The 18,477-nt window shown below is 36.9% G+C and overlaps 1 protein-coding gene across 3 annotated transcripts in view; it reads left to right on the top strand.

The window, feature by feature from the left end:
• Positions 1-18,477, top strand: part of C2H12orf42 (chromosome 2 C12orf42 homolog) — a 107,784-nt gene that overhangs the window by 59,411 nt on the left and 29,896 nt on the right. For 2 of the 3 annotated variants that reach the window (XM_090328517.1, XM_090328516.1), the window contains exon 4: positions 2,546-2,657. The exons of the other annotated variant lie outside the window; for it this stretch is intronic. In XM_090328517.1, coding sequence (XP_090184643.1) covers positions 2,546-2,657 — 112 coding nt within the window. The remainder of the gene's footprint in view (positions 1-2,545; positions 2,658-18,477) is intronic. 3 annotated transcript variants of the gene reach the window in all.

The raw sequence follows: 18,477 nt of genomic DNA, 5'->3' as shown, positions 1-18,477 counted from the left end.
CATGAGATTAACCATAAGGGAGAAAAAAAGAAAAAAGAAATAACATAGTACATTAAGAAAGATAAGCCTCTTGTTTCCATATCCTTGAGTTCATTTTGTTTGGTCTCATCCTATATGACCATGTGCACTCAGCTTTTGAGCTATTGTGATCCTCTTCTAGGAGAGTCCTAGATGTGTACAAATGAGGGAAACCATGGAGCCTATGCCCCTGTGGGTCTGGCTTACTTCACTTGATATTTTTTCCAAGTCTTTCTATTTCCTTATGAATGGGGTGATGGCATCCATTAATTTTTATGAATGAGAATCACAGTTTAAATAATGGGAAATAATTGAACATATTTAGGCTTCAGCGTAAGAAAGAGAATGTACAAAAGAATTCTGTAGAGGTGAACTGCAGGGATATTGGTGGGAAAGCTAATTAAATTGTCAAAGGACTCTGGAGGAGACAGAGGACCTGGAGAACCTTGGCATAGTAGGACTGAAAAATATTCATGTTGAGGAGGAGCTCTTGTACCTAGAGAGAAAGAGGCCAGGGTAACCTCCCAGGTTCTGGTTTGGACATTCAGATTGCTGGTTTTGCAACAATGAAGGTAATCAAGGGTTATGGTGTGTAGTAAAGGATGTGTACTCTGGAAAGAGTAAATTTGAGGCTTGCTTCCTCTTCTTAATGCCTACCTGTCCTTTCACATCTATAAAATGGGGATAATGGATATTGTATGGTAACACTTGATCTATACCATCAAAGCTAAAATTTGAGAACAGAGAGAGTCTCCAGACAAAGGATTGAAGACGAAACTGGAATATGGACCCTCATGACTCTATGGCTCCCTCCTGAACTCTAACCTCCAAGGCTGTTCATACAGAGAAGCAAACTCTCTAAGTACACAGTGGTCCTTACCTCAGTCTTACAAATCCTGTTTCTCTCCTTTTAATCTGCCTCAAGGTGTCTCAGAATTACTGCTTTCCCTTCCAAGTGGAAGAAATTCCCTTCCTATAGCTTTTGTTAGCTCATCTGTGTTGTAATTTTCTTTTACCCCCACAAGTTTTCACTTAATACTAAGAAAATACAAAGTCAAAGCTGGTAGCCAAAAAAACTTAGCAAATACAACTTTTAGACCCTTTCTCTGTTACCTTCATATATTCTGCTACTGATATGACTGGTCTAGTTTACTCATCTTCCAGTTCATGTAAGGTTACATTATGTCTTAAGGCTTCATCTGTGCTTGCTTGATCTGGAGCTGTGGAAAGTTCCTGGGACTCTTCCACCCAGATCAGATGTCAGATTGAGGCAAAGCGTTTTCCTCAGGGGATGAAAGGAACTGGATGAGCAATGTGGCTATGAGAACAATATTCCATGCAAGAAGCTATTCCTTCTGCACGCATGGATGGTTTGATCTCTTCCAGCCCCATCAAGTTAACACTATTAATAATAGCCAAACAATACTATGGACTATCCATGCAATGTCCAAAACACAAAACATACAATCATATCTAAATGCTGTAAATTTTACACAAATGCTAACTGGCAGTTGATGTTCACTATATGTGTGTTGAGTTGTTTTTAATTTAGACAAAATCAGATTGTCCTATTTATCACTTTAGTTCATATTAAAACTTTTTTTTCTTGATTATTTGAAGCTCACAGATGTTGAACTCTCAAGCCTCCTTTCCTTCATCTCCTCTCCCCTGCTTCTTTACCTCTTACTGACTTACTAACTATTCTTTCTGCTTAGATACTGCTTACCCAGGGCTTCTTTCTCTGTCTGAGAGTCTTTGTGCTAAAGTTACCTTATGTGAGAAGCCAGCTCTTTGTTATGCATATCAATTAGAGTACCATTTTCATTATTTTCCATTTTCTCTACTCTTGTCTTGTGCTTCCTATTAGCAACAGAAAGCCCACTATCCATTCTAAATACATGTATTTGTTAACTTTCCTATCACTTTCCAGGAGAATGTCAATTTCATGAATGCAAGAAAGTCATCTCTCATTGCTATATTGTATTCCTAAAGTGCTTTGTTAAATGGCAATTCCTTTGCACAACTACTTGAAGATAATAAAAATGAGTTTAAAAAAGAAATTCATCTCTTGTATTTCCAAAGTCTAAAACAATGTCTGACATGGAGTACAACTCATTTTTAAATTCTTTTTTACTTTTATTTGTTTATTTGAAATAGGGAAGGGAAGTAGGGAAAGCAAGATGATTGAAAGGGGCTGGGAGAAGGGATATCAATGTGTGAGAAGTAATGTACCTACTTTGTGATGAATGTAACCATAGCCCTCTATACATTATCCACACAATAAAAAAAAGTGTGTGTGAGATTCACTGGCAATATTTTGAATGAACAAAAAAGTGTAATTACCCTTTTTAATGAAATAGAACGTACATGTTATAGGTAACAAAAACACAGTTGTTTTCCAGATGATATGAAAGCAAGAATATTTATATATATCACTCATTTCAGAAAGCAGGAGTTAGAAGTGGCGTGGATTATTTTTTTTGTGTAAAAAATCAAATTTTGATAATTATCTTTGTCTACTTTACAGCCCAGCCCTCCTCATGGAAGAACACTCTTGCCCTGCACCAGATTTATTAGTCACATGAAGAATTTCTCTGACTCTTATAAATTTAGCAGTCTACGTTTTCTACAATTCCCAGGTAAAAAGAAACAATCTTTAAAAAGTACTTCCTTCTCTTTCGCTGTCCCTTGGTTATCTCATACTGTTACAATATTTCACCCTGTTATCTGATATATTTTATATATGCTTAATTGGTTATTTGAAATAGGATAAGGAAGAGGGGAAATCAAGATGAGCAGGGGGAGAGGAGGAGGGAAATGGGGACCATGACATGAGAAAGGGTATCAAAATTTGTGAAGTAATGTACCTTTTATCTGGTGAATATAATATAACCCTTCTATTAATTACAATAAAAATATATGAAAAAATTTACTTCCCAAAGAAACTGGTAAAAATCTTAAAGGCTATCTTGAAGAACACTCAAGCTATGTTTGAAAATGGCAATGAAAAAGAAAATATGATGACTTTGGTTGTGGAGGCTGACAAACCTAAAGGATTTATATGATTGGAGCCAGGGCTCCCACTATTTTCAGAGCTTTATTTCATTTTTTTATTAAAGAATTTATTAATATTGATTTTTACATCATATTTCAAATGACATGTTGTTGTCTTTATTCTGGATTGGTTTCATTTTTCAGGAAGGATGCAATTACAGATATATAGTATTCTTAGAGCGTGGAATCACTAAAGTAGAGATAGCTTCACCTTCCCTAAAATTGTAACAGTCTTTGTCTCTTATCCAAGGACTTTGATTGGCCAAACATGGGTCTAATGTATTTGTGAAAATTAAAGTACACCAGGCAGCCTGCTTTTATAAGCTGCGGTTACATTATAAAATAAATGTATGTGTTTTGTGTGTGTGTGTGTGTGTGTGTGTGTGCATATGAGCATGTGTGGGAGAGAGACAGAGACAGAGAGACTGAGATAACAAAAAAGAGAAACAGACAGTGAAAGATGGTTATGGAGGGACGGTTCTCCAAAGTAAATTGATATGGAGCAAGTGAAAGGGCATTATTTTGTATCAGGCTAAGGTGTGATGTGGTTGTATAATCTTTTACACAACACTGGCATCACAGATTATCACAGATATCCTGGAACTATCTATAAATTCTATTTGGAAGATTTTCCTTGATCTGAAAAGATGAATAAGTTCGTGTATCCAACGTATTCCCTAAGAGAAAGTAGATATAATAAAAGCAATTGCTATGCTTTTATTTTTTAGAAGGTTTTCATTACTTAATTCCTTATGTATTAATGTGCTTGAATGCCAGCACTATTGATAGATTTTGATGATTTCAATGTCCTGGGGTTACTTTTAATAGAATCTCTTTAGAATCACAAACTCAACCTTTATTAAGTAAATATAATACTTTATTTACTAGTTTACTAAATTTACTTTATTAAGTAAATATAATAAATTTGAGAGTGGAACAAACTCACCTGGCTCCAAAAACAAAAATATAAATATATGCAGCAGATAGTTTTGACATCCCTCCTTCCCACTCCAATCCGCCTCATTTTAGTATTTTCTTGAGATTCTTTCAGTACTTTCTCTGAGCAAATTTCTCTGAGAAAGTGTATGTGAACAACTATATGTCTGCAGATGAGCAGCAGCCATTTGCACCTGGATATGTCATGGAGCTCTTCTCACATCAATGTACTGAGGGCTTCTGTGATGTTTTTGTACAGCCTCAGAGTAATATATTTTACGAACTTATTTAGCCAGATGCCTCAGATGGGCACGAATGCTCACCTCCACCCCCAACCACCTCTTCCCCAAGAACCAACATCTCTTTATCTTTGTATCCATGAGATTCGATGTCCATATACAGATCTTTGTAATCTCTCATTATTGCTTAAACAGTAAAACAAATATTTTCACTGCACTTGCATTATATTAGGACATTGTTTTAAATAATCTAGAGATGACTTAAAATATATGGTAGGATGTGGGTAGAGGATTTGCAAATACTATGCATTTTACATAGGGGACTTAGATGTCCATGAGTGGAGATGTAGAATCAGTCCCTGGTATGTAAGCTGTATGGATCTCATACTTTAGGGCCCTACTGGTATGTATTCAAAATCGACTTATGCCCACTCCACCTTTATGACTGTTATAGATATTCCAGTTAAGTTGCTATAGTTCCAACTATACATCCAGTTAATTGATATTATTCAATGAAAGTGCCAGTTTATGTGTTCATTTCAAAATACATTGGAGGACTAGAGAAAACACTTAGCATTATCAGTGCCTATCTGGAAACATATGAATTCAATGTTTAGTAAAGCAGAATGGTTAGACTTGAGATGATAGCTATAACTTAAGCCAATATCATAGTTTAAGATTATACATCTTTCTCAGATAGATCTAAAGTCCTTTGCCTTAAATTTGGAGACATGAAGTCTTCAGATGTCCTGGATGGGAAAAGAAAGTAGGAAGTCTTCAGTGATGAAAGACCCTTTTGATTGTAGGTAGCTCCACCTACAGCATTTTGGTTCTGGGAGCCATGACTGGATAGAAGTAGAGTCCTATAAGGAACAAGAAGGATGGTGAGCCGGGCACAGTGACTCACAACTTTAATCCTACATAGTCAGGAGGCTGAGATCTCAGTGGCACTGGGGCTCAAGGGGTAGGGCGGTAACCTTGAGCTGAAGAACTCAGGGACAATGCCCAGGCCCAGAGTTCACCAGAGTTTAAGTCCCATGACTGACCAAAAAAAAAAAAAAAAAAAAGAAGAAGAATGGTGATTAGAGTTCATGTGGAAGGAGAGAAGAGGCAGTTGGAAAGCATTACCATTTTATTTTCAGAAGAAAAGTGATGGAATTTGTATTTACAAATGACTGAAGACAGTAATTGAAGGGTCAAGATTGTAGGCAGGAAAACTCCTTTTGAGGCTTTTATAATCATTTGAGGAAAAAAAACCCCAAGAATATGAAAATGTCAGAGAGGGTCAGGAAAAGGCATGACTAGGACATGTTCACAGGACATGGTCAATGATTGGTACCATGCTAAGTTTTAGAGATACAGAAGTAAGAAAGATTGGTTACATGCCACTTTGAAATGTGTCCTTTGAGGAAGGCAACAACTAATAAGCAAATGAAGAAATCACCAGGATTAGTTTTCCCATGGGCCTTCATCATCAGCCCCTCCTCAAGTCCAGCCTTGATGATCTGTAAACGGTTTAATGCCATGCTAGTTTTGTAGGTTATGGAATGTCATAACAATGGAATCATATGATACAAAGTTTCCTAAACAAAACTTCTTTCATTTAGCAAAATGTGCTGGAGACCCATCATGTAGAGTAATAGGCATTGCATGGATTTAGCACCATTTGTGTAGTTATCAGCTGAAGAACATGAAGGGTTCTTTCAGTGTTGGGAAAACTTTTTTTGAAGCTTTATTGAGGTGATCACAGGGTTGTATATCTTCATTGTGACAAGGGCTACAAGTCTGCCTGTTTGATGAAACCCCTAGTTAAACACTTTAAACACTAAAAGTAAATTGTACTGTGTAAAGTTTATTTCAACAAATCTGATATTGGAGTATATCATATATGGGACTTTAAAAGGTAACAAGATAGATTAATGGGAGTAATCCAGGGAAGAGAAGAGGGGTGGAGCTTTTGAATTGTGGAGGTCAGTGAAGCTGAATTCAGCCTGAGAGAGATGTATTTGTGTTCAGAAAGAGAAAATAAAGCAGAGTGGCTGCAAGAAGGGAAAGTATGAATCGAGTTTATAGTCAAGCAGGGGCCAGATTACAGCGTTTTCTAGATTTTAGGAAAGGGTTTGGCCTTTATCCTAAATTCCATGAGAGTCCCTTGAAGCATTCAGGAGGAGTCATCCCTCTTCTCATTTGCTTTGTAAAACCATCACGTTGTTTGGCTAATTAAATATGAGAGGCACAAATGGTAAAAGCAAAGAGACTGTTGCAGAAAAAGCAGAAAAAGGCAATGATGGCAATATGGCAGTGAGCAATGAAGGCTTAGAATAATCTTGTTTTGTGGCTATTTGTATTGCTATTATGAAGGTAATGTACAGAGAGGTGACAGTGACATGAGTCAGGTAAAGACAGTTCTTTTTAGAGCATGCCAATTCTTCCCTTGCTCCCTCCCAGTTTTTTTCTTCTCACCTCCACTCTCAAGCCATATTGTTTATTTTCAACTTAGTGTCTAAGGAGTACCCCTGCTGAGTTTATTTGTTGAAAAGAATTCTTAGATGGATACAAACTAACAAAACCTCACTAATGCCTAATGACTGAGCAATAGAAGTGAAACAAAGGTAGGAATCCAGGGTACTTCTTGATTTGGAGTTTGTAACAACAGGATGATGGTACTCTTATTTGCTGTGTTGGGGAATTACTTGGCAGGAGCACTGGTTATAGAAATAGGAACAGAGTAGACTAAGACACTGTATGCCTCACTGATTCAGTCACAAAGTTCAGATTCCTGTCTGGAATAGTCTAGGTGTTCTGATCTTATCCTGAAAATGGCTCCTTTCAGGTACTTGTCCCCTGACTCATGATTTCTTAAATGACTAAAGTGATAAATGTATCCTTGAAAGTTCTCCATTTTCTTGCCTTCAGAAATAAACAAAATGTTATAACATTGTAAAAATTGCCACAAAAATGGCTTTTTGCATGTTTATTCCTTGAAATGTGTTTTCCCACTTCCTCCATCTTGATTTAGCCCATGGGAGAAGGCTTTCTGCTGCCTGTATTAAGACTGCAGATAATTTAAACCATCTGCCTTTATTAATAACAGAGCAAATATACCGCCTAGGCAGACTGGTGGTGAAAAGGGTTAACTTGGAGTTTCTGGTCAAGGCTGACTCCTTTTTAAAAAAAAATTTTATTGTAGTTAATAGAAGGGTTACATTATATTCACCAGATAGAAGGTGCATTTCTCTTTTTATTATTTTTTAAAAGAACTTATTAACATTGATTTTTACATCATATTTCAAGTGACATATTTAACAAACAAGTATTCAAGAAGGGAATCTCTATATACAATCACTGGCACTTAGATTTTAGAACATAATTAAAATTAGGCTGAGGGTTTGTATGTCATAGATACATAATAATCTATGTAATAAAACATTATGTCTATAGAGTCGTAAGTTTTTATGACTATGTAGTTGTGTTTATATTTCCAATACTATGTCCATAGCATTGGGTACACAAATATTGAGTCCTCGCTCTTGTACTGTTTGGATCTAATAGCCACATATTAAGGATACCATGTGCCTTTTGTTCCTTTGGTCTTGACTTGTCTCACTCAACATGATTTGCTCTAGATTCATTCACTTCCCTGCAAGTGCCATTATTTTATCTTGTCTGTTGGCTATGTAGAATTCCATTGTGTACATATATATATATATATATACATATCACATTTTCCTGTATCCATTCATCTGTAGTAGGGCATCTGGATTGTTCCCATTGCCTGGCAATTGTGAATAGTGCAGAGACAAACATAGCTGAGCAGGTGTCCTTATCATATCCTGGGTTATAATGTTCAGGATAGATGCCCAGGAGTGGTATGGCAGGATTGTAAGGAAGGTCTATTTTCAGTTCTTTAAGAAACCTCCACACTGCTTTCTAGAGTGGCTGAACTTGCTTATAATCCCACCAGCAGTGCAGTAGGGTTCAGAAGGTACCTTTTTTAACAATCATTGCTACCCCTTCTTATGTTTTTGTCCCCATTTTCCTCTCCCAGCCTCTCCCCTCATCTTGTTTTCCCCCTTCCCTATCCTATTTCAAATAAACAAATAAACATATATATATATATAATATATTAGGTAACAAATTAAGATGAGAAATGACATAGTACATTAAGAACAACAGTCAAGCCTTATATGCCTCTTGTTTCTATATCTTGATAGGCTGATTCCTTTTTAACCCATTGTCAGTCTGATTTTTCTTCCCAGTATAATGGTCAAAGTAATTTTCAGAATCCCTAACTGGCTGGCCTGCAATTGTGTTCTTGTATTCCACATCTCCAGGAACCTCCTAGACTCTGCAGTTGAAAGCCACCAATCTACATTTACTTATGTCACAAGTTGGAATGAAATTGCTATTTTTGCTGTGAATAAAGTAAACCAAATGGTATCAGCAATAGACTTAGCTTTGTACTCTTCCATTTTCTCTGATTTTTCATCACTTGAATAGATAGCAAAGATGATCACGTGTTTAATAGCTCTAGAATGTGACCTAGAATGATGGTTTAAACTGGAGGAAAAAAATTATGGCGTCTTAAGGAAGTGATAAGGAATTGTTGGAAGTGGTAAGACCATGAGGAGAGGGAGAAACTGAAATTCAATAAGACAAAAAAAATCCCTATGTTTTGTCTTAAAACAGTAAAATGCAAAGAAGTTGTACCATTTTCTCAAGGTCATATGATTAACTTGGGGATTTTAGACTCAAAAGTTGAACTCCAAGCTGCTCTCTGGTCACTTGTCTTCTCCACCCTCTCCTTCCCCTGGCAGGGCTTCTGTTAGTGCTTGGCCTTACCCTTCCTTTCAAGGCAGAATGGCAGGATGAAACTCAGCTCAAAAAGTCCTCTAGAAAACTGTTGCAAAGAGTAGAAAGCTCCATGCTCTATAGACCACTGAGATTTTCCTGGAGCAGCCTCCTTTTGCACCTTCCTGGTGGAATTAAAAAAAAAACAACAACAAATAAAAGATGAAATGGTTTTCAGATGTCTTCATTTGTTCAGATGCATCCTGGCCATCTTCAGACTTGCATTAAAATTGACTGAGGCCAGTGAAGGCTGTGGTTTTCTGGGGAGCTTGTGCAAGGAATCTTGTTCTCTCTGTGGCTTATTGGAAAGCTCCCACTCTGCTTCCAGAAAAGAGTGCTAAGAGCAGGGCAAGTCCACAATGGAGCTACAAATACTTCTGTCCCATTCTTACCATTTGCTTGCAAAGAACTTGGAGTGGGATTTGCCTTCCACTTTTCATGGGTTGACAGAAATCTGTATCAGAAGGCAGAAGGCTGTTTCTAGTTGTTGGCCTTTTGGGAGGAAATGATGCAAATATAAACCCAGGGTGTTTAGTGCTTGGGAAATTTCAGGAAGTGTCTCCCAAAAGGGGAGGGGAGCAGGACATTTGTCAAAGTGCTTATGTTGCCTGTCCTCATATGAATGCTCTCTTTCTCCTTTGTTGCGGCAAGACTCTGAAGAATAAAACTCAAGCACAAAAGCCAAAGAGGCTCTGGCAAGTGAATGCTACAGTGTTTTTCTAATCCATGTGGATCAAAACCACTAGTGTGGAATCTGTAAAGAGTCTTCCTTAACATGCTGGACTAATCACATGGATTAATAACACATCGTGGTCCTCCCTGCCTGATGCCTCCTAGCCTTTGTGCTCTCTCTCTCCCTTCCTTCCTTCCTCCTCCTCCCCTTCCTTTTTTTTTTGATTTCTATGAAATGTGGGAACATAAAAAGAGTGACATTTTCTGAATAACATGGCAGTTGATCTATTGCCTATCTTTCTGTGAATTAGGGAATTTCTATTTTCAAAATGCTTGTCTTTACCTATTTGGTAACCTCTGTAATCATTTTGGGGAAAATTCAGGGTATCTTTTGGAGCTTGTATTTTGTGTCATTTGCTCTGAGTAAGAAGTAGCCCATTGCAATTCTTTGCCTGCAAATGGGGGCAAAGGCTAAATGAAAGGCATCTGGCATAGTGAAGGCTATTGCATACAGGCCTTGGCTAGCTGGGCACATGTTTGTCCCCAGGCCCTAAGTGTAAGCCCCATGATCAAATAATAATAATAATAATTAAGGCCAAAACTAGACAATCCCTATTATCTCTCACTTCTATGCCCTGTTGTATTTAAAGATTCTTTATCAATGCTTTGACATAATCCAATACAAGTTCCAATTATTCTAGGACCTTGAGATTTAGATACTCAGAGATTCTTTGTAGTAAATATTCTATTGTAAACTCTTGTATATAATCAGTCCTTCATTTCCTATGTAGAACATTGACACCCACAGTACATTGGGATAAGCAGTTCTGTGGTTTACTTTGCCAATTCCTATATGTTTGCAAAGAATTGTTTGTCTGGTCCCTAACCTGTTTGTGCCAGGTTTTTTTTTTTTTTTTTTTTTTTTTTCTAGTCGTGGGATTGAGATCAGGGCTTGAGCACTGTCCTTGGACTTTCTCAAGGTTAGAGCTCTACCACTTGAGCTTCAGCACCACTTTCGGCTTTTTTTCTATGTATGTGGTACTGAGGAATTGAACCTGGGTCTTCATGCATGCTAGGCAAGTACTCTACCACTAGGCCAAACTCCCGGCCCCCTAGTTCTTTTTTTTATGATCACATAGCGATTAAAAATAGGCTCAATAGTCTCCCTCATTTGTCATAATCAGTAGAAACCTTGGGCTCTCCTAGCAGAGATTTACAATAGAACAAAATCTAGAGACATTAGGCCAAATAGTATGACACTAAATGTAAGGACCTCCAGGAGAAGGAAACAAAGGCCATATAATGAGTGACTGTTGTCCTTAATGTACTATGTTATCTCTCATCTCTTTTGCTATCCCTTGGTTATCTCATATTGTTACAATATTTCACCTTGTTATCTGATATATTTTGTATGTGCTAAATTGGTTATTTGAAATTGGATAGGGAAGGGGGGAAATCAAGATAAGCGGGGTGGGGGGGTGAGAGGGAAATGTTAACCATGTCATAAGAAAGGGTATCAATGTTTGTGAAGTTATGCAACTTCTGTCTGGTGAATATAATGTAACCCTTCTATTAATCACAATAAAAAATAAAAATTAAAAAAATTTTGAGTTAAAAACATACTTCTTTGAAAACTAATTCAAATACTTCAGAAATATTTTCTACTTAGCTTTTAATTTATTAACTTCAATACATCCATATTAACTGGGAAATAATTACTAATGCAAGAAAGGAAACTCAAACTCCATCCTCAGATACATGCTCCAATAAAATGCCTTAGTGCTATAGCACTAAGGAAACACATATGTATGCTTTATATTAAGATACTAAAAGTGTATGTCAAAAGTATTTTGAATTTTTTTGCTTAACTTATTCTTTTATTTATTAACTGACCATTTATTGGTCATAATAAAATTACAATGGAGGGTCTATATTATGCTTTTAACCTGCTCAGCATCATGCGAAAGTTTGGGATAGAACATTACCTTAAACTTACAACTTTCTCTTTGATCCTAATGAATTAGACCCCAAGAATGTGAATCTAATCTAATCTCACTTACTGAAGAATTATAGGGTAGCCTTGAATTACTAATTGCTGAAGAAGATCTACAACATGGAGTAATACGTGTTTTTGAATATCACTAGGGTATTGAAGTTAGACAGCTTTGTCTGCAAATACACACTTTAAACTCTTTGTGGAAATAGTCTTTCTTCATCTGGCACGAGAAAAGAACTTTCATTCATACTTGGGCTTGGAGAGATACGGACAATATACTTCAGCATGCCCTGGTCACCTTAGTTATTGACTATACTCTACTACCTTCCAAGATGTAGCTAGATCACAGAACTCTCAAGCCTGTTTCTGTACACTTGTATGTAAAGCTAGTTTATAGTGCATTAGGAGGGGAGGAATGGAGGCTGAAGGAAAGGCTGTGACTAGGATCAATATGCATTGTACTCATAAACTGACATGTTGAATTGACACACTTCTGTACACTATTAAATATAGATAATAAAAAGTTACCCTGTTCACAAAAATAAAGAAGGCGGAAAGGCCTATATCTAAATTCAGGATGTAAGTATTTATAGTATGGTAAGATTTATGATTTTCTGAGAACTTTTAATAATTTTTTTTGTGGGTTATAGGGCTTAAACTGTGGGCTTGGGCGCTGTCCCTGAGCTCTTCAGCTCAAGGCTACTACCCTATCCCTGGAGCTACAGCCCCACTTCCCCTTTTATAGTGATTAATTGGAGAAAAGAGTCTTCTGTTCTTTAGTGCCTGGGCTTTGAACCATCTTCGTCATATCTCAGCTTCCTGAGTAGCTAGGATTACAGGCTTGAGCCACTGGTGCCTGGCTATTGTGTTAAAGAACCAGTTTACCACACAAAGAATTTAAAAAATATCTTATGGGAGCTAGAAGTAAGAAAATAAATAAAGGATTCAGGCTAATTTTAGGGGACAAAACACATAAAGACTTTGGGGGGGAATTTAGCTTTGGTAACAGGCCCTGGGTCTAACTGAGTAGAAGAATGTTGTAGATAGACATGTTTTGTTAACTTAATTCCTCTGTAATTGGCTGTCTCTGGGCAAATTAAGTACAGACAGTAAGATAGTGAGAAAAAATTAAATATGAAACATTTTCTAGCTATCATATTAAATTGACATAATCTCTTATTTACCAATGACAAGTGAGATCTACTTTTTTTGTTTTTGTTTTTTTATTTTTCTTTTTCCCATATATTTTTATTGTAATTAATAGAAGGGTTACATTATATTCACCAGATAGAAGGTGCATTACTTTACAAACATTGATACCCTTTCTCATGTCTTGGTCCCCATTTCCCTCCCCTGACCCCCACCCCTCATTTTGTTTTCCCCCCTTCCTTATCCTATTTCAAATAACCAAATAAGCATATATCTAATATATCAGATAACTAGGTGAAATACTGTAACAATATGAGATAACCAAGGGACAGCAAAAGAGATGAGACATAATATAGTACATTAAAGACAACAATCACTCATTATATGGCTTTTTATATCCTGGAGTGCCTTTCAAAATACATTACAGCAATGCTGCATTAGAAAAATTCAAGTGATATTTCAGTGTTTATCATTGTCCATATGCTCCTAGATGATGCATTTCAAGGAGGAATTTACTTAGTATTCCACATTGTTTTAACAGCAGAATTCCTAGTACATTATTTGACTAATGTACATATTGGATAATTGTCCATATAAAAATAGTGCTATAACACCTGCAGAAAATTAAAGTTGGATCCTTCTTTGTCACCCTGCACTAGAATTAACTCCAAATGGATCAAAGACCTCGAGGTAAAAGCCGACACACTGAAAACTTTACAAGAAGGAATAGGAGATACACTAGGCCTCCTTGGCACAGGTTGAAACTTTCTTAATAAGGACCAAGAATCACAACAAATCAGAGAAAGGCTGGATAAGTGGGACTGCATTAAACTGTAGAGCTTTTGTATGGCAAAGGACATAGCAAGTAAATTAATTAGGAAGCCTACAGAATGGGAGAAGATCTTCACCAACCACACAACGGACAAAGGCCTCATATCTAAAATATATCAACAGCTCAAAAAATTGAATCACCCCAAAACTAATCTCCAAAGTAACAACCATCCCATTAAAAGATGGGCCAAAGTCTTAAAGAGAGTCTTCTCTGAAGAAGAAACAAAAATGGCCTATAGACACATGAAGAAATGCTCAACATCTCTGGTCATAAAAGACATGCAAATCAAAACAACTCTAAGATTCTACCTCACTCCAGTTAGAATAGCCATGATCAAGAAAACTAGTAACAACAGATGTTGGAGGGGATGTGGCCAGGAGGGATCACTACTACACTGCTGGTGGGAGTGCAAACTTGTTCAACCACTATGGAAAGCAGTAAGGTAGTTCCTCAAAAGACTAAACATAGAGCTCCCCTATGACCCAGCAATTCCACTACTTGGCATTTACCCAATTGTCCAGAAACAAGGTCGGACTAAATCTACTAGCACAATGATGTTCATTGCAGCACTATTTACCTTAGCAAAGATATGGAACCAACCCAGATGTCCCTCAGTTGATGAGTGGATCAACAAGATGTGGTATTTGTACACAATGGAATTCTATGCTGCTGTCAGAAAGAATGACATCGCCCTATTTGTTAGGAAATGGAAAGACTTAGAAAAAATCATATTAAGTGAAGTAAGCCAGACTCAAAGGAAGATAGGCTCAATGGTTTCCCTTATTCATCATAATCAGTACAAACCTTGGTCTCTCCTAGCAGGGATTTGCAATAGAGCAAAACCTAGATGCATAAGGTCATATAGTATGATGCTAAATGAAAGGATCTCTAGGATAATAGAAACAAAAGCCATACAATGAGCGATTGTTGTCCTTAATGTACTATGTTATCTCTCATCTCGTTTGCTAGCCCTTGATTATCTCATATTGTTACAGTATCTTACTTTGTTATCTGATATATTGGATATATTTGTATTTGGTTATTTGAAATTGGATAGGGAAGGGGGGAAAACAAGATGAGGGGTGGAGGTGGGGGGGAGGGAAATAGGGACCAAGACATGAGAAAGGGTATCAATGTACGTGAATTAATGTACCTTCTATCTGGCAAATATAATGTAACCCTTCTATTAATTATAATAAAAATATATGAAAAAAATAGTGCTATAAGCTACAGGGTGTGATCTGCAATTTTTTTATATTAAAAAGGCTCAGTGAAAGCAATAATAATGGCAGGTAATAACTATTGAACATTAAATGGTATCATTAATTCTGCTTGGTTCTTTGCAAGTGTAATCTCATTTAATCAACATAGAATAGTCCAGTAGGTAACTTGTCCAGAAGTTAAATTTTAGTCTCTGAGTTTAACTTCAAAACCATCATGTTGGTTTTATTTTCATGCATGGCAGTTCTTGCCCATTTTGAGATCACTGATAGATTTGTCTTTTTCCTAATGCAACCTAGCTATTTTTCATACCTTTTTTTCTCTCAATGTAATATGGGGAAATAATAAGTGTTACTATTTTAGTTGCTATCTTGATTATTTTTATTTATATATTATTACTTTATAATTATAATTATTTGCTGGTTGTGGGGCTTTAACTCTGGGCTTGGGCACTGTCCCTGAACTCTTCAGCTCAAGGCTAGAACTCTACCACTTTGAGCCATAGTGCCATTTCCAGTTTTCTTGTGGTTAATAAAAGATAAAAGTCTTATGGACTTTCGTGCTCAGTCTGGCTTTGAACTGCGATCTTTAGATCTCAGCCTCCTAAGTAGCTTGGATTAGGTGTGAGCCACTGGCACCTGGAGCTACCTTAATATTTTTGAAGCTATTCTTTATGCATATTTCTATGATTTGAAAATGTGTGGGAAAATATCTCTTGAGTCTTGGTAGGTGAGGGAGAGAAGTTGGAAGGGATGACATTGATCAAGACATATAAATTGTAAATTCAACATGTCATAAATTACCATGTTGAATGAAAACCTCTTTGTGCTACTACTATTTAAAAATGATTAAGAAAGCAAGCATTTTAATGAATGCTTATTCTCAATGTCTTTGCTATAGAATTGAGAATTTGGACACTTTCAGGTCAAGTTTTAAAGAAGCACATTTAGTGGCTGGGAGTTTGGCCTAGTGGTTAAAGTGCTTGCCTAGCATGCGCAAAGACCCGGGTTTGATTCCTTGGTACCACATACATACAAAAAAGCTGGAAGTGGTGCTGAGGCTCAAGTGGTAGAGCTCTAGCCTTGAGAAAGTCCAAGGACAGTGCTCAGGCTCTGAGCTGAAGCCCAGGACTGGCAAAAAAAAATAAAATAAAATAAAGAAGCACATTTACTCAGTGTATTTTATGACCCCATTGGTGTATATATTTTTAAAATTTTATTGTCAGGTGATATACAGAGGGGTTACAATTACATATGTAAAGTAGTGAGTACATTTCTTCTTGAACATTGTTCCCCCTTCCTGTGGTTTTCTCCCACTTTCCCTCTCCCAACTCCCTCCCAAGTTGTAAAGTTCATTTCCAACATATTGTCTTATATCATTGTTACATTGGTTCACTCTCTGTCCTTTGTTTCACCATCTTGTTGTTCCCCATTGGTATATTTTAAGAAAATGTTTTTCTATTATCTTCCTATATGAATGGAAATGGAATGAAAAGTAAAATTGGTAGTTCTTTGTCTTTAGCATTTAAAATTTCATGAAAAGAAATATTGTAGTAGATGTTTTAATTTTTTGGTAGTACTGGGACTTGAACTCAGGATCTTATACTTGCTTCCATTTGAGCCATATTCACAGCACCTTTTGGTTAAGTTCCTTTTTTTTGTTGTTGGTTTTAGGAGGGGTCTTAGTCTTACACTTATTGTGCAGGTTGAGATGGGATCTCTAACTTTTTGCCTAGACTGGCCTTGAACTTCTATCTTTCGGACATTCACCTCCCAAGTAGATGAGATTATATGAATATACCACCACACCTAACATTTCTGTTTTTCCTTCATGGATATTTGTACAGTTGTTCTGAGAGGAAAAAATTTAAAACTAAAAATTTTCTAGTGTGAGCTAATATACGAATCTTAAGTAAATTTTACTTAAAAACATAGTGATCTCTCAGGTTTGGCTATCAGGATATAAAAACATCTCTATTTTTCTAAAATTGTGTTTCAGTGGAAAGCTTAAATTTCAGTTCTCTTAAGTTTATTTGGGAAATAAATTTGTTAGGTTAAATTTCTACTTGTCCTCCTCTTCCCTCCATATTTACTCATAATTTCCCATGGATTTTAATGTTCTGTTCTTTTTTCTGAGTTTCTCAACTTTATTCTTCAGAATTTTGACAGGTACAACCAGCAGAAGCTACCATGCCTTTGTGCAAAAAATCTGGTTTTGTCTCTTTCACATTAGCAAGATCGTCTCATGTTCCAGAATACCCTTTCTGTCAGTCTTCTCAGAAGCCCTCCACTTTCTGTCATCTCTGGTCCTCACGTATGACAAAGAGGATCACAACTCCTAACTGCTATTAGCACAAGGCTTTTCATTGGCAGATCTTATTGACCCTTAACAAGTCATGCCTTCTCTCTACTAACCACAACATGAGTACTGAGTTGCAGCATCAATGGGGATTTTTCTGAGTTGAGAATAGAGCTCATTCCCCAAGTCATGGACCCTTGGGCAGAGCATGGTTTCTATTTGCCAATGACTTGGCTTCTCTTGTAGCATCACTGTCTGCTACATCTATCTTCCTGTAGATTTAATTATTCTGTTATGCTTGTTTTCCATGTACCCATCCATTTTACCGATTGGACATTTAATTTCCTCACAATTGTTGCTTATCTTACCTTGCTCTGTTAGTCTCTGCTTACTGTCTTGGCTGTTAATTTTATTTTAAATCATCTCAGGCCTGTTCTTTCATCTGATGGTGTTCAATAACATTGCACTGTGGAGAAAGTAGGGTTTTTTTTTTGGCAGGGGGAGTGATACTATAGGTTTGAACTCAGAGTCTTGTGATTGTTAGGCCAAGCATGAATTTTAGAAGATGTAGTCTGAACTTGTCTTCATTTATAAATACATTTTGAACCAGGATTTGCTTTAGCCTGCAGTCGTGTCAAGGTGATATCTAATCTTCTAATTGAATCTACAATCCCATTGGCCCATTGGTGTACTTGCTGAGAGATCCTGTCCAAAATAGCCAGACCACTGGAAGCATGCTCTACATAAGAGTGCCTCCTGGAGCCACACCGGCGGTTCTAGAGAGGAATAAAATTCTTATATGGATACAAAACAATGAAATCTCAACCTACAAGGATGTGCTAATTAAAAACTCTTGCAAGCTGGGTGCTGCCTGTAATTTTTTTTGCTACAGAGGAGGCTGAGATCTGAGGATTACAATTCAAAGCCATCTGGGGCTGGAAAGTCCCTGAGACTCTTATCTCCAATTAACCACCAGAAAACCAGAAGTGGAATTGTGGCTCCAAGTGGTAAAGGGCTAGTCTTGAGCAAAAGAGCTCAAGGATATAGCACAGGCCCTGAGTTCAACCTCAGGACTGATACACACACAAAAAATCTTGCTAAGTAATAGTGACTCATTTTACTTCAACACGGCATAGAGGTGATAGAGAGAAAAGAATACTCTGTTACCCAGCTTGATCTGGTCCCATTGCAATGCATGAATATATTAAAAT

The sequence above is a fragment of the Megascapheus bottae genome, chromosome 2 (genome assembly GCF_031878675.1).
Source record: "Megascapheus bottae isolate mThoBot1 chromosome 2, mThoBot2.hap1, whole genome shotgun sequence".
In the NCBI taxonomy this organism is placed as follows: Eukaryota; Metazoa; Chordata; class Mammalia; order Rodentia; family Geomyidae; genus Megascapheus; species Megascapheus bottae.
The sequence above is the reverse complement of the archived record's forward strand: the minus strand, read 5'-3'. Positions and strand labels throughout refer to the sequence as shown.